General features: G+C 48.1%; 1 protein-coding gene across 1 annotated transcript in view; it reads right to left on the bottom strand.

Moving 5' to 3' along the window:
* Positions 1-17,007, bottom strand: part of MYO1F (myosin IF) — a 235,806-nt gene that overhangs the window by 50,421 nt on the left and 168,378 nt on the right. The window contains exons 18-19 of the mRNA XM_069217167.1: positions 16,835-16,933; positions 14,844-14,988 (exon numbers count right to left, since the gene is read on the bottom strand). Coding sequence (XP_069073268.1) covers positions 14,844-14,988; positions 16,835-16,933 — 244 coding nt within the window. The remainder of the gene's footprint in view (positions 1-14,843; positions 14,989-16,834; positions 16,934-17,007) is intronic.

Genomic DNA, 17,007 nt, shown 5'->3' with positions numbered 1-17,007 from the left:
CCCACCTTGTCACCGTGTCCACTTTGAACTCCCATTGTTCCCCTTCCTATGGCCCCTGGGACACTAGACCTGTTCTACAAACAGACTGGGAAAATACCCTGGACTTTCCTCAACAATAAACCCCATTCCATTGCACTTTTCCATCACTTATTTGCACTTCCATAAACACCCTTGAACACACCCTTGAAAACTACCTGTGTGAACATGTTTTATGTAATGAAAATGTGCATATATGGAAACAGTTGCATCCTGTGCAAATGATTTGAACACTGTGATAGCATACAGTTAATGACCTGTATCTGTCTGTAGTCATCACATCAGTACACAGTTGTCATATCACCAACATCTGCAAAATGAGAAGCCATAGGTGACAGTAAGTAGAAATGCAAAGGAAGTGAATGCCATCCTGCTACTGCCACACAGAAACATCAATAATCAGAGGAATGGTCAGTTCCACTGTCTCACATGTGTGTCATTGGAAGTATTAACGTAAAACTGATGTACTGCTGTCCACATCCTCATCCTCCCCATCCCCACTGTCCTCGGTCCACTGCTGCCATAGTGGCTATACCAGTCTCCTCCTCCTGCAGATAAGGCAAATCTCGTCTGAGGGCCAGGTTGTGCAACATGCAGAATGCCACTACTATCTGGCAGACCTTCTCGGGTGAGTAGCACAGGGATCCACCGGTTAGATGGAGGCTTCTGAACCTGCCCTTCAGGAGGCCGAAGGTCCTTTCAATAACTCTCCTGGTCCGCCCATGTGCATCATTATAACGATTATCAGCCCCTGTCGTGGCATTCCTCACAGGGGTCAGGAACCACAATAGGTTTGGGTAGCTAGCGTCAGCTGCAAGTATTGAGGGACGCACATTTGCCTTACACAATGGTATGGGGTGAACACCAGAAGGCATACTCTGACATACATCGGGTGGGAAGTCAGGCTCACCCATTAGCCACACCCTGTGCCTCTTTGGTTGTGCCATCACATTTGGAATGCTGCTATTCCTCAGGACGAAGGTGTCATGAACTGCCCTAGGATACTTGGCAGTGACATGGGAGATGTACTGGTCAGCCAGGCACACCATTTGCACATTGAGTGAATGGAAACTCTTCTGATTCCTGAAATCCTGTTCATTCTGGCGGGGGCGGGGACAAACGAAACATGTGTACTGCCAATCGCCCCAATAATGTAGAGTATATGTCCCATTGTATAGAATCCTGCCTTCTCAGTGTCCAAATCTTCCACCTGGGGGGAAGAAATGTAGCTGCACATGTGATTCACCAGGGCAGACAAAACCCTTGTCAGCATGATTGAGAACATTGGCTGTGACATTCCTGCTGCCAAGCCCACTATCACTTGGCACGAACTAGTTGCCAGGAAATGGAGCACTGATAGAACCTGCACTAGAGTGGGGATCCCAGTGGGATGATGGATAGCTGATATCAGATCAGGCTCTAGTTGAGCACACAGCTCTGTGATTGTGGCCCTGTCCAGTCTATAGGTGAGTATTATATGCCTCTCCTTTAGGGTAGCCAAGTCCACAAGGGGTCTGTACATGGGGGCTTTTCTTGACCTCTGATTCCTCTGCAGTGGTAGGTATCTAAGGGACCCAAGAGTGAGTAGGCTGTAACAATTTGAACAATGGAACCACCACCTCAGTGTACATAGAGCAGTAATGTGATGGGACATTGGGAATGGCAATGTATGTACAAAATATGGAAATGACGCAGTTCTCGATTATCTGAATATTGTCCACCACCATAAAATGGCGAATACCTGTCCTGTATGTAGGGACAGGTGGAAGTGAGGCAACTCCACCGGCGTTGCGCTTCATGGCATAAGGCGGCCTTGCACCGCCGTGCTATTCTTCATTGGATAACATGGGGCTCTATTGAGTACAGTGGCCAATGGAGATCATCGGCGGCGGTGACGGTGTTTTCTGTCCATAACCTCACTCGATTCCTGACTTTCCACAGGACAACACCTACACTCCATGTGCTGCTGTGACCTGTGTCTGGATCCTGCCATGGCCCGTGTGACCAGGGAAAGGGACCCTGCCTTCACTTCGGAGGAGTTGGAGCATTTGGTGGATGGGGTCCTACCCCAGTATGGGCAGCTGTATGGGCCTCCAGACCAGCAGGTGAGTACACCTTGGCACGAGGCATGTGACAGGGTTGCATGGAGATGTGTGTGCAAGCAACGTGTCATTTTGGGGGGTCATATGTCTGGTGGTAGTGTACATGGTGGGTGCTGAGTAATGTGCGCGCCAATGGGGATGGAAGAGGATTTTTGGGCCATATGTGTGACAGGCTGGATTGTATGTGTAATGATGTCCTCATGTCTGTGTTTCCTCTGTATGTCAGCGCCCATCAGAAGAAGAGATTGTGGCGTGCTACCCCCAAGAAAGTGCGGACCCTGGGGGTCTACAGCAGGCTGAGCACCCACTGTAGGAAGAGGTGGGAGGACCTGAGATGCTGGGCCCGGAAGACCGCGGAGGCCCAGCTGGAGATGATCTCCCAACGAGGGTGGGGTGCCTGTTGGAACCTGACCCCCTAATGGCCCGCATACTGGCAGTGGCCTACCCAGAGCTCAATAGGCGCTTGAGCGCATCACAGCAGCCACAAGGGGGTGAGTACAGTATGCGTTGCAACTATGATTAGTAGGTGGCATGGGAATCTGGTGGCGGGTGTCAGTGGGTGCCCCTTAATGCCAGGTCTGACATTGCAGCGTGATCCAGCTCAAGGGTATTGGGTGTATTGCATGATCTGGTAACATAGCTAGGTTGCATTCCATGTCAGACAGGGCTTAGGGGGTCCCAGGACGGGTGCAGTTGGCGGTGTTTGGTTCTCATCTTGCAGTGGTACCTAGCCAATGGAATGCCAGTGCGATGCATGGGACACAATCCTGATCCCTGTGTGTGAATTTAATGTGTATGCCATCTGTGGTGTTGGTAACAGAGGGAGCTGCATCCCACAGGACCCAGGAGGCAGGGTCCACCGACGCCAAGGGGACCAGTGGGAAGGAGGGTGAGGGGAGCACCACGGTGAAGACAGGAGGTGACAACACTGACTCTGATACCTCCTCCGATGGAAGCTCCCTGGTGGTGGCGGACACCTCTGGGACCACCCCAGCTACAGGTACAAGCGCCACCCCCATACCAGCACTGCCTTCCCAGTAGCCCCTCACCTAGTTGCCTGTGCCCGCTCACCCAGGAGGGTGGGCATTTCCTTTGCTCGAGGCACCTCAGGCCCTGCCCCAGTGAGCCCTCTGCCCTGAGTCAGGAGGCTATTGGCCTCCTGAGATCCACCTCTGTAGGGCAGTCAACCATTGTTAAGGCCATCCAGGGCCTGGCATCCCAGATGCAGAAATGCAATGCATTCCTGGAAGGCATTCATGGTGTATTGGTGGCCCAACAGAGATCTTTCCAGGCTCTTGCCTCCTCTCTGGCAGCCATTGTCCCTGTTCCTACCATCCCCCCTCCAACTACCACTTCCCAGTTCCAATCTCCTCAACCCCAACCCATCCCATGCACACCTACAGACAAGCATGCATACACACCATCACACAAGAGTGGCACAGGCAAACACAGGCAGCACACTTCAGGCCATAAGCACTCTTACAAACAACAGACAGTTGCACACACAACAACATCCACTGTCTCCCCCTGCTCCTCCTCCCTCACTGTCACATCCGCACTCACACCTGCATGCACTGCATCAACAGCCACCATCACTCCAACAAGCAGCACACACACCTCACTTGCAGACACCGCCACAACATCCATCCAACGCATCCACTGTGTCCTCTCCCACTCTGTCTGCCCCCCACCTCCTAAGAGACACACGCACACAAACACCTAAGAGCCATCCACCTCACATCAGCACACTGCCCATGCACCTGCACCCAAGTCCAGCAGACATACACCTCCAACAACCACTCCCTCATTCTCCACTCCCATCCTTCATCCTGACCCACTGTCCCTAAGAAGCTTTGCCTTGCTCAAGTTGACCTCTTCCCTCCCCCGCCAACCCCCCTCCTGCCAGTAAGAGCAGGGTCACAGCGACCCAGCCCAGCACCTCAGCCAAACAGTCCACGAGGACAGTGGAGGCACCTCCTCATCGTGGAGGCAAGAGAGGGAAGGATCCCACTCCACCATCCAAGAGAGGGAAGGATCCCACTCCACCACCCAAGAGAGGGAAGGATACAAATCCATCACCCAAGAAAGGGATGGATCCCACTCCACCACCCAGGAAGGGAAAGGTTCCCACTCCACCAACTAAGAGATGCAAGAGCCCCCCAACAGGGTTCCCTCACCTCCAGCAGAGGCTGGCAGGGTCTACCCTCCAACAACAGTGGACAAGGATCCCTCACCTCCAGCTGGGACACAGCAGCCCTCACCCCCAGCAGAGGCTGGCAGGGACTCCCCTACAACAACAGTGGGCAAGGAGACCTAATCTTCAGGAGAGGCTGGCAGGGTCTCCCCTCCAACAACAGTGTTGTACAAGGAGTCCCCTCCAGAACCAGTGCGCAAGTTCCCCACCTCAGAGACTGTTACCTTGCACTCCCCAACAATGTGAAATGGGCATGGAGCCCCCTCCAGTACCAGTGGGCAAGCTCCCCATCTCAGAGACTGTGACCTTGCACTCCCCAGCAAAGCGAAATGGGCACGGAGACCCCTCCAGAACCAGTAGGCAAGTTCCCCACCTCAGAGACTGTGACCTTGCACTCCCCAGCAAAGTGAAATGGGCACGGAGTCCCCTCCAGAACCAGTGGGCAAGTTTCCCACTTCAGCTGAGGTTCCCCCTCCCCTTCCCCCTGAGGTGCCTGGCAACTCCCACCATGATGCCCCTGCACAGTGTAGTGCAGATTACGTCGGGGAATGAGTTGGGCCTTGGACTGTGCCCTGTGGGCCTTTTGTACTTTGGACTTGCCATTGCCCCTTTCTGATCAGTGACTCATGTATATCTTGTCACATGGACAATATGGTGGCTGTTTGCATCAAATTACACTATCAGCTCTGAATAACTGTAGTCCTTGCATTATTATGACGTGTGTCCTGTGGGACCGGTTTTGCTCTGCAGCTGGTTGTGTGTATGGTGTGTGTGTGGGTGAATGGTGTGTGTTGTGTGTGTGTGCCACTCTCCTTTTCGTCCCCCCTCCCTTGTGTGCTAGGCGGCTGTACTCACCATTGTTGTCTTCGTTAGCATTGGTGTTCCAGGTGGAGCATGGCGTAGAAGAGCATTGGGATGACTTGAAGTTCCGGTTCCATGGCGGCCTTGATCTTCTCTGTGTCTCAGATGGTGAGTCTTTGGTTTTCTGTTTCTGCCAGGCTTTTGATGGCGTTGCTACCACCCTAGAAATCATGGCGGTGTGCTATGTCATAATATGGTGTGCGGTACCTTGTCTTCTGCCTGGCTGTTGATGGCTACCTCCGTGGTCAGTGGTGTTTACACCCTGGCGGTTGTTGTGGTACATTGGCTGTCTATGGGAGGTATCACTGCTGTGGTCATAATTTGGCTGTCATTACCGCCAGCCTCTTGGCGGTATTACCGCCACTTTATCACTCACCGCCAATGTCATAATGATCAGCTATATATGTATATAACTTCATGTTGTTTTTATAAAAACAGCATAAATGTCTTTCACAAACCCTTTTTTTGGTAGAGTAGAGAGATGAGTAAGGCAGGGCAGTGTAGCTCCATCAGCTGCCATTATATGAGTTAAAATAGAAGCTGTACCTTTAAGAACCTAGAGACCACCAGTATCCCATCGTGCTCAGAAGGTGACAGTTGCTTCAGTTCTTTTTTCCAGCTTCTGCTGACAGTGTCCTGGAGCATTGAGCTCGGCAAATTTTTTGCTTTTTTTTTTCAAGAAAATTCAGTTCTGAATTTTAGTGACAACAGATACATTCAACATCTTTAGTACCTCCGTACCTTGTGCTATCATTTTCTGACAGAATTTGTAAAAATCCATCTGTTTTTGATAAGTGCCCAGACTGTGGGAAAAAAGGCTTAGACAGATCCTCACAGAGTATGTATTCTGTATTCCAGAAACTCATGTTCCTGACATTTGCCTTATTTGCAGGTGTAGGAAAGTAGCACCTTTCGGGCATAGTTACCACCACTTTTTGCCTGGTGTTAGTATGTTCGGACTGTAGTACACTGGGATCCTGCTAACAAGGACATCAGTGTCAGTGCTCTCTCCCCTAAATGTAATTGTATGGTAACTTTTACTCCCTTCAATTTGTATATGGGTGCACTCATGTTAGTCCCTAGTATATGGTACTTAGGTACCCAGGGCATTGGTACATCATGGGTCCCCCATGGGCTGTAGCTTGTATTGTGCCACCCATGAGGGCCCATACAAACTGTGCCATTGCAGCCTGCGTGAAATGGTGCATGCACCTTTCACTCCAGATATAAGGTTTGCCTTATGTCATGGTCACTGCACTCTCACCTTGTAAGTCACCCCTAAGGTAGGCCATTCAGCTCAAATGCAAGGAGAATGGTTTTGAGAGTGAGGGCACCTTTGGAAGAGCAGAGGTGCCCCTACAAACCCCAAACTCCATTTCCTGGGCTTTGTAAGTGCGTGGAAGCCATCTTTAGGGAGTGGTAGTGGACACTGCTAAACACGAGTTGTCCAGCTATGTAATGGCTTAACTGAACACAGACATGTTTGGTATCAAACATGTTGGAATCATGCAACTACACCGATTCCAGTGCTTGTTGCATGATACCATGTACTCTGAGGGTTCCCTAGTGCATCCTCCAGTCTGCTTGTAAAGCCTTGCAGGGTCCCCATGCTAGCCTGTACTGCTGCTGCCCCCAGACACTGTTCTGCCCTCATGCTGCTGAGCCTAACTCAGGCAGGGGAAGGCAGAACAAAGGATTTCCTGTAAGATAGAGGTGCGACCACCTCTTCTTTATAAATAGGAATCTCTGGGGTGGGGTGGAGTGCCTCTGAGTGCCACCAAACTGCTTTAAAGGGCAAATTTGGTGCCCTCCTTGCATAAAACAGTTTGTACCAGGGCAGGAACTCCTGGTTCCTGCTCTGGTGTGAAACCACACAAAGGACAGGGAAGTGACCAGCCAGCCCCCTGTCCAGCTCCTCCCCTAGGAAGGTGAACACAGCTCTGTCAGGTGGCCACTTGATTCTGCCATCTTCAAAATAAGATGAGCAGAGGCCCCCTGGAGCACCTGACTGGTTAGTCCAGCTTGTTGACGTCCATGACCCCCCGATTGGTGGGTCACTGTGGTAAGTGTCCAACCCCCTTCCTGAGTTACTTAAGGCTCCCCTGAGGGTGGTACCCGAGATTCGTTTGCAAGACTTCTGCAAGTCTCATCTGCAAGTCACTTCCGCACCCTTGACACCGGAATCACTGCTGTTCATTGATGGAACCAAAATCAAGACTGTAGCCAATAGGAGGGCTCCTATTGCAACTTTGTTTCCAGGTTCTGCAAAGACTTCTGCAACCCTGTGGCCGTGCATCCTCCAGAGTCACTGGGAAATGTGTGCACTTAGGAAAGCAAGAAGGAATCTCCCTTGGAGTGAAGGAGTCACTCCCCTGCATCTGCAGGTACCTCAACGACCGGCTTGTGGATGCTGCTGTCCCACAGATTCTTCAAGGCTCTACAACATAGGTGGTGGTTCTGTGGCTCTCCAAAGGTCTGACCTATCTTCCTTGCAACTGGGAAGTCTGCGGTCCTTTGCTGGAGCTGTTTGGCTGGAACCCCTGTGCACCACGTCTGCTTGCCGTTGCCAAGGCTTTTTGGCTCTTCAGTCCTAAGACCTCCTAGCTCCAAGAAGCCTCGGCCTCCAGCACTCTCCAGCTCCAAGAACGATGTCCTCTCGAACTCCTGCGACGTGGGTATCTCCCTTTGCTGTTGAGGCCTCCCTGGGACTCCCTGTGCCTGCTGCCAGAGTGTCTTGCTGGGGTCTCCATCAATTCCTGCTGGCTCCTCTGTGTACTGAGGGCTGGACCTGACCTTCCTGCCAAGGTTGGGTCACCTGGACCTTGCTGGTCCCTGAATATCCTGCAAATTCTGCAAAGGCTTGGTGGTGGTGACCCTTCTGCAATTGAACAACCAGCATGGGACAGCTCGTGGACTACTCCTAAGATATTCCTCCTTCGCCTGGACTCTCCAGCTGCACTTCTTTGTACACCTTCCTACAGGAAAGCATCTCCAAGAAGGGTCGGCTTTGGTCTCCTGCACTGCCTGGGCACATCTGGGCGGTCTGGACTGTCTCCGCTTTCCTTAGGTCCTCCTTTTCCGGAATCCATGCATGGGTTCCACCGGCCTGATCCAAGGGTCACGACCGGAGCTTGACAACCGAGGTTCCCACTGACTTCAGCAGGAGGGTCCGACACAACTTCACCCCATGCACCTGGGCTCCCTGGTGTAGGTACTCCAGTGACCTGGGTATCCAGGAGTGGGGACACTATCCAGCCTCCCTTGTCCCAATGGGTTTCCTCTGGGTCCTCTGGAAAGGGCCCTAAAACGCAAAAACTCCAACCACGACGTCCCTGTGTTAGTCTATAGACACTGACCCAAGATTATTTCTCTGCGCACGGGAGCCTGGGGAACCCTATATATTTACCTTTGGTGTTTTAGTGCTTCCTCAGCCCTACGGGTCCTTGGGTGGTAGCGTGGGTTGGGAGTGATTTGTATGCCCATATCTCCAGTTAGGAGATATACCAAAGTTAGTTCTAGAGTGTGTGTTATAATAAATATAACATATTTTTCTAACACTGGTGTGATTCTTTCCTGTGTGTACATCACTGACTGACCTATGTTGTATTTGCAAACGCTTTACACCCTCCTGGATAAGCCTTACCTGCTCTCTACAGCTACCCCTATGAGAATTCTAGTGATCTAGAGCCACCTACGCTATCACTGAGGGTTGCCTGGACTCAGTACAGAGCGCCATATACTGAGCCAGCCTCCTACAGCAACAACTTTTTAAGATGCACCCTTCGCGACACGAAGAAGATCGCCTTTAGGGTGCAGAAGGATGACGAAAGTAGAAGACGCAATCTGCAGGAGAGACCTCAGGGCAAGGGGAGGGTCAGTCCTTTACTAGGGCTCTATCATCTGTCTCTGGAGGTCGTCTCAGACAGAAAAGGACTGAAATACGCGGTCGGTCCCAGTCAACGTCGAGAACATTGACGTCAAGAAAAAGTACATCGTTGACCTGTTAGCCTTTTAGCCATGGTCGATGTCGAGGACGCACCGCAGATCAACGTCAAGACAGCGGGTACTGACGTTGATGGCAACAACGTCGGCCCACAGACATCGTTCGATATTGAGGAGCCCAAAGTCACCTCGCAGTTGAGATCCTTATCAACTTGGAAAAATCACTGTTGATCGATGGCGAGGTCAAGATGGATTTCGAGACAGTCTGTCACCGTCAAGGCAGACTCAGATGTCAAGGCATCGAAGTTGTGCGCCATCAAGGAGTAGATCAACATCGAGGGAGTGAGAACGGTCGATGTTGAAGTATTTCGTCCGGCTTCAGGAAGCGTGCTAAAAAAGGAGACAGTTCTACGGTTCACCAGACTCCGAGTATTCTGGCACCTATTCCCCGTCACAGGATGCACTAGCAGATCCTCCGACATTGCCATCTCTGCGTCCTCCTCCACAGCCTATTATGCCTCCACCACCTACAGCACCAAGGCTTGAGACGCCTGCTTCACCACCATTAGCACCGCTACCTTCTGCATCAGGACCCTGATCTCGCTTCCGTTCTCGTCATCAATTATATCACTACTCAGGACGTCATCCGCGCAGTTCAAGACAATCCTCCCATTGACACTATTCAGTAAGGTCTCGATCCAGGTACATTAATTGAAGTTCCTCTACAAGTACACTGACCTTCTACAAGATCCTTTCAGACTCCCCACCTCTATGCATTTCAGTGGTGGACAACATTTCTGCTGTTCAAGAAATTCTGGTCAGGGCTGCTAACAAATTAAACATTCCGATGTCCACTCCAGCACCTACAACATCAGCCCTATGTTGCAGGGTCTCGGTCATCTTTGAGAGCCTGCAACATAGGACAGTTCACATCCTTTGCTACCTCTAGTGCCAGGGCTCTTAGAATCTGTGATGGACCTCTTTTTAACCCCATCATCAGCCAATTCAGCTCCATCAAGACTTCGGAAGAAGTACTGTCCACCAGACCAGGACCCGGCCTTCCTCTGTACAGACCCACTGCCAGACTTGGTTATTATAGTGGCTGCACGGAATCAACATGCCACTACTCCTACTTTCATTGTTCCACCGGACAAAGAGAGTCACAAACTAGACTCTGTGGGTCGGAAGGTCTGCAGTACTGCAGCCACCACAATGAAGGGTGCATGCACCCCTACCTTATTAGTCAGATACGACAGAGCCCTCTAGGAATCACTCCAACAATTTGTCACGCATATCTCTATAGACAAGAGAGAGGACTTCAATTAAATTCCCACAGAAGGCCTAATGGTTTCCAATCAAGTCATTAGCGCAGCAGCAGATTCCTCTCTACTGGTGACAGACAAATACTGCCACAGCATATCTCTACAATGACATTCTTGGCTTCTTCTTTCTTCTCTTAAACCAGAATCGCAACAGAGAATCTTACATTTACTGTTTTTTGGTACCACTCTCTTTGGCACTCATACTGATGATGAGATAGCGAGGATGAAGGCAGAGATGGAGACACTAAAAGCCATTGGCTTAGAAAAATCTAAAGAGCCAAGAAAGTCTTTCAGGCCATTTCAATGCTGTTTATCTTCACAGAGGGTTCAAACCCCTCATTAGTATCAAGGTTGCCAGTAACCCGGTATACACTTCCAAAAGTACCAACGTTCCTACCAGCCCTATGAAAGAAAGCAGACTAGAGGAAGATCAAGTCAGCGAGCTAATCAGGGAGACAAACAACCAGCATCAAAACCCTGAATCATTTCTTCCCCTTCTTCCGTTACCCACTCTGGTGGGGGAAACATCCAACATTCTCTGGAAGAGTGGCAAAACATCCCACAAGATGCTTGGTTCCTGAATACTGCTTGCAGTGGATACTGTCTCAGGTTTACCAGTCCTCCACCGTCCATTCCTCCCAAACCATCCAGATTCCAACTTCCACAATTACAAACAGAGGTAGACATCCTCTTACAGAAGCATGTGGTGGAGCCCGTTCCTCCTCACTAACAAGGAACAGGAATATATTCCAGATATTTTCTTTTAAAAAAAGAAAGACATGAAGAAATTCAGACTAATGCTTGACCTCAAAAACCGCCAACAAGTGGATTCGGCGAGAAAAGTTCCAGATGCTGGCATTACACCAGATTTACCCTCAACTACACCAAGGGGATTGACTTTGCTCCATCAGTTTCAAGACGCATACTTTCATATAACAGTAGCCAGAAAGCATTGAAAGTTCTGGAGGTTTGTTGTGGGGCACAACTATTATCAGTACCAAGTGCTTCCATTTGGCTTTAAATCAGCATCCAGGACATTCTCTAAATGCATGGCGGTAGTTGCTGCCAATCTATGAAAAAAACAATGTATTCATGTACACATATCTAGAAGATTGGCTGATTAAAGCTTTCATATATCAAGAAGCTTACCATCACTACAACTGGACTTGCGAGCTCCTACAACGCCTGGGCCTCCATGTCAACCATTCAAAGTCAACCTCGGTCTTAGTACAACTAATACATTATCTGGGGACCTCCATCAACACCCTCCAAACAAGCGTGTGTCCTTCGAAGGAGATACGCTTATCAGTCCTCCAGGCATCTCCAGGTTTCATGAAAACCTCCTATCTAACAGTGAGATTAGTATCCTCTCTCCTTGGCTTGATGGCCTTCTGCATATTTTCCACACCGAATGCCCATCTTCACATGAGACCTCTACAGGAATGCCTCGAGGACAAGTGGGATCAACTGACCAGCAACTGGGATAACAGGATTCAGCTATCCCATCACGCAAAGCTGTCCTAGAAATGGTGGTGCTCCCCAACCAATCTCCTTTGAGGTAAACCATTCCATCAGGAGATTCCTCCTCACACCATAGTCACGGATGCCTTTCTACTAGGATGGGGAACCCAAGTGGTCACAGAGAGAACCAACATATTACATCAATCTCCTAGAACTGCATGCAGTCCATCTGGCGCTGAAGGTGTTTCATTCATCATTCACCTCCAAATCTCTGCTTGTTCAGACAGACAATACAACAACCATGTGTTACCTCAACAAACTGGGAGGAACGACGTTCAGGCTCTTGTCTTATGAAGCTCAAACAATTTGGAAATGGCTTCCAGCCAGAGACCTCTCAATCACTTCGCCTCACCTTCCGGGGGTGCAAAACACTTGCGCCAATTCTCTCAACAGACTCCTTCAAGAAAATCACGAATGGGTCTTAAATGACGACATCGTTCAAGACATCTTTCAACAGCGTGGAACTTCAGTCATTGACTTGTTTGCCTCTGCACAAAACAGCAAATGCCAAAGCTTCACAACAAGGTTCTTCCAGCCAGAGACACTGGGGAATGCCCTATGGATCAGCTGGTCTGGCAGATTTCTCTACGCTTTTCCACCGATTTCCCTAGTCCCGGCAGCCCTCATCCAGCTGTCCCACCTGAGAGCCAAGATGATTCTCAGAGCTCTGGACTGGCCACGTCAATGGTGATTTACAGACCTCCTTCAACGGTCCATCCATCCACATCTAATGCTGCCATGCAGACCAGATCTACTGACAAAATTCAGAGGCCAGATGGTGCACTCCAATCACTCCTCTTTGAGTTTGGCAGCATAGCTCCTGAGCTAGTGCAATATGGACATTTAAATCTGCCGCAAGACTGCATGGAGATCCTCAGAGAGGTGAAGCAGCCTTCCACATGCTCCGCATATGATTTCAAATGGAAGAGATTTTGCATATGGTGTTCATCTAAGAACGAGGACCCTATCACTTGCCAGGAAGATGTCCTTCTTCCATACTGGCTCCATTTGGCACAATGTGGCTTGCAATTCTCTTCTATAAAGGTTTACAAAGTAGCTCTTACTACCTAAAGAAAATGTCCTTCACAAACCTCTTTTTTCAGAATCCCAGTTATCAAGGATTTCCTAGAGGGCTTGAAAAATGTTTTTCTTCCTATTAGGTGCCCTTCCCCTCCCTGTGAGCTCAATATAGTCCTTTAACGCCTTATGCAGGAACCATTCAAACCCATACACAAGTCATCTCCAAAACCTGTCTTGGAAAACCACTTTCCTTGTGGCGATCACATCTGCCCACAGGGTTAGTGAGACCCAGGCACTCTGTTTGCATGAACCAAACACTGTATTCCTTTCTAACAAAGTAGTAATGAGGACTCGCCCGAAATTCCTTCCTAAGGTGGTTTCGGACTTCCATGTCAACCAAACAATCTCTTTGTAAAAAAAAAATCAGAATCCCTCTACTCCAGCTGAAAGAACCTTCCATCCCCTGGATGTAAGACGAGAAATTAAATTCTATCTTGACAAGACACGGGATATCCACAAGTTGGACCAATTGTTTATCAACTATGGTCCCCTCTGGACGTGCTTAGCCACCTCTAAGTAATCCATTTTGAGATGGATAGTCTCATGTATTTTACTGTGCTATCAAAAGGCTAACAAAACACTCTATGCTAGACCAAAAGCACACTCTACTAGAGGAAAAGAAGCTACCACTGATTTGCTGCACAATATTCCTATTCCAGAGATTTGCAAAGCAGCAACCTGGAAGTCGGTTCACACATTCACTAAGCACTACTGCCTAGATTCTGACGCTAGAGCAGATGCTCAAGTAGGGCAGGCTTCCCTCAGAAACCTATGCGCTTAAATTGTCCAGTTCATCTTATGTTTCCTCCTCTGCGCTCCATAGGGATGGGCTTGCTATTCTACTCAGTGCTTATGACTATACATGGACATCCCCTTTGAGAGAAGGAACAGTTTCTTACCTGTGACTCAAATCACATTTAGGAATTTCTAAGATAAGTCATAAGCAATGCTCCCTCTTCCACAGTGGAAAAGGCAGAGATCCACCAGTAGTCTAATAACACAAGTTCCCTCAAAAAGAACTGAAACAACTGTCACCTGCTGCGCATGATGTTATACTGGTGGTCTCCTGGTTCTTATAGGTACAGCCTCTATTTTAACTCATATAATGGCAGCCTATGGGGCTATACTGCCCTGCCTTACTTCATCTTTCTACTCTACCATGAAAAAGGGTTTGTGAAAGACATTTGTGCTGTTTTTACAAAAACAACATGAAATAATATACATATATAATCTCCTGGCCCCTTTTCTAAGCACTAGATGAGTAATTGGGCCATTGTAGCCTGTTCCTGTAGGCTGCATAATATGTTCATGTCTTAAGTGACTCTGCAGGCCTCCCTGAAGAAAAGCAAACATCTACACTTAAGAAGATATATTGTGAAAAAGTGCTCCAGGATCCCTGCACATGGGACTTTTGAGTGCTTATGACTTAGCATGGAAAGTCCCCTACGAAAGAACTCGAGTTACAGGTAATAAACTGTTCCTTCAGATGCACCCCCTCAATGGCTCACCATTTCCATCCCTCTTTCCCAACTATGCTCATTTTCTCTTCTGTTATACCAACACTCAATCAATGAACCAGGATTTATAAAGTGTGACAAGTCTCCCATGAGGGTCTCCTGGCGCTGGAGTTACTAGCTGCTTCACGTTACTCTGTTCATTCGAACAACCATGTCATCTGTCCTTTTCTGAATTCCCAGAGCAAAGCGGCGTTCATGAGGTGCAAAGGAAGGCTGTTCTAGGCTTTGGCGACCTTTTGCTCCCTTCTGAATGGGCAAGAAAACCTACCGATTCTGGGTTTTTCACAAACACCTTGCTTCTTCCCATCTGGAACTGGTCTGCATCCATGTTTACGGACCTCAGCAAGTGCTGCACACCCTGACGTTCATCACCACTCCATTTGGGCCAGGATTCTGGGGTCAGGATTGCGTACCTGGGAGAGAATAGTGCATTAGGCTGAATCTTTGGCCAGGCAACATTTCAATAAAATAGTCCAAATCATTTTGACACCACATCTGAGAGAACAAGTAATATCTGTCTGTTACACGTTACATGCTGTCATTAACGTGGTTTGAGGGTGTCATAATAACAAATAAAATCATTTTCCTTTAATTTGCAAGGAAATCATATGACAATCAGTATGCCTGCACAGCACGGACGCGGAACCTGAACACTTAAATTATTTATAGCTGAAGACGGAACCTTTGAAAAATGTGGGCAGTGGGCTCACTCGCACTTACCTTAAGTTGCTTCAGGGCAATATCAACCTGGGCCAGGTTACGTCTCTGCTTAGCCCCCCCGCACTCCCACACCCCTTCCCCACCTCCATCTTCTTTCTCCACCAGGTTATATTGAACCAAGTAATAGGTACCACCCCCAAATCTAAAAAAGCCAAGGTTGCCTAGATGACAGTGGCACATCCATGGGATTGGATGCATTATTGGATGATGAGGCATTGTGATGCACAGCTTTGGAAGGAAGCTACCACCTTACTGGTTAAAATAAAGGCCTCCAAAGGTTAATGTCTTTGAGAGTATATCTCAGATTTAGAAAGATTCTTTGAACTAAATCGGAGAGACAAGGCGCAAGATTATTGGTCTTTGCGTGTAAATGCATTACTAAATCACAAAACAAAAGTGTTTTTTACCTATGCAAAAATTGATGTCCTTAGTCAACATACAGCCAAGGCTCACCTGTAAAACAGAATCTAGCCTTGAGACTCTAACTCCATAGTCCAGTCAGTGAAGAACCTTACACAAAGTGTAAATGCAGATTCAGAATTAATAGAGGATGCATTGGTGACTGTCCATACGTCCTTTCTTTCTGGGAGCTGAAAATATAAAATGTTGCCTTGCAACACTGAAAGCTAGCAAACTAAAAGAGCAGATACTATTCTAAGTCCTAGATGATTTTAATAATTATTTTTATATCATTATGTGATTTTAATTAGGGATCTGCGTATATATGGTAAAAGCTGCATTTTATTAGGGTTCCCAATATTGTGTACATCATCCTCTACGTTTGCCGTTGTTTAGGCTGGAATAGTCATTGCTTAGGCATGGAAAAAATCTTTGTAGCATCTTCAGTGTTCGCCTAAGTTTGCAACTTTTAATGCCATTCTCCACCCTTCACAGCCTTCTGGTAAATATACCAGGTTGTTGTTTAGAACCATGTCTATTTATAGTAATGCTCTTGGACAAGTGGGTGAATTTGTGCTGGTGCACTAATATCTCAATGCTGGCAAATAATTTGTCAGCTACTCCTGCAAGCAAATATCCCAGTATTTGGGGTCCAAATGTCTATCTTTCTAAAAGATCTTGCCACTCATACTGAAAAGATGTGAAAGACTGGTCAAGGTCCACACGAGAGATACACACTTAACTTGTAGGCATGAAGGACTCTGATTTCCGCAGACCTTTTTTGGATCATGCTGACAGTGCCCTATATGTTGGCTACCATACAAAATCTAATGGTGCAGTAATTGGCCTACTTGCAGGAATAAATTCTCTTGTCTCTTTTTGTTCTCTGATTTCCTTATCCTAAGGATGAGACCAATGAGGCAGAATCCTGGTCTTCTCGTTGAATTCATTCAGAATCTACTTGAACTTGGCAATGTGATGTCAATTTTACGTCAGTATCACCTTGTTCCTTATCCAGCACACTGAGTGATATGAGCTTGAATCCAGTACGTGACAGCATTGTCTAATGCTTAGTATTGTGTCTAGAAGAAAACACACGACCATCCTCTTCTTTTTCTAAAGCTCTGACCATCCACGTACCTTTGTAAAAACTTATGAAAGACCCTCCTGTAGGCAAACCCAGCTCTCCGGACACGGATGTTCTCCTTCAGGCCTAAGTACTCTACTTGATGTTTGACTCTGTAGAACAGAAACAATTAATGTCATCCTCACATGCTTTAGAAAGCTTCAGTGCATACATACACGTGTTCTCT

This window comes from Pleurodeles waltl, chromosome 12 (assembly GCF_031143425.1).
Source record: "Pleurodeles waltl isolate 20211129_DDA chromosome 12, aPleWal1.hap1.20221129, whole genome shotgun sequence".
Classification (NCBI taxonomy): domain Eukaryota; kingdom Metazoa; phylum Chordata; class Amphibia; order Caudata; family Salamandridae; genus Pleurodeles; species Pleurodeles waltl.
Note: the sequence above shows the minus strand (reverse complement) of the source record. Positions and strands in the feature narration are given on the sequence as shown.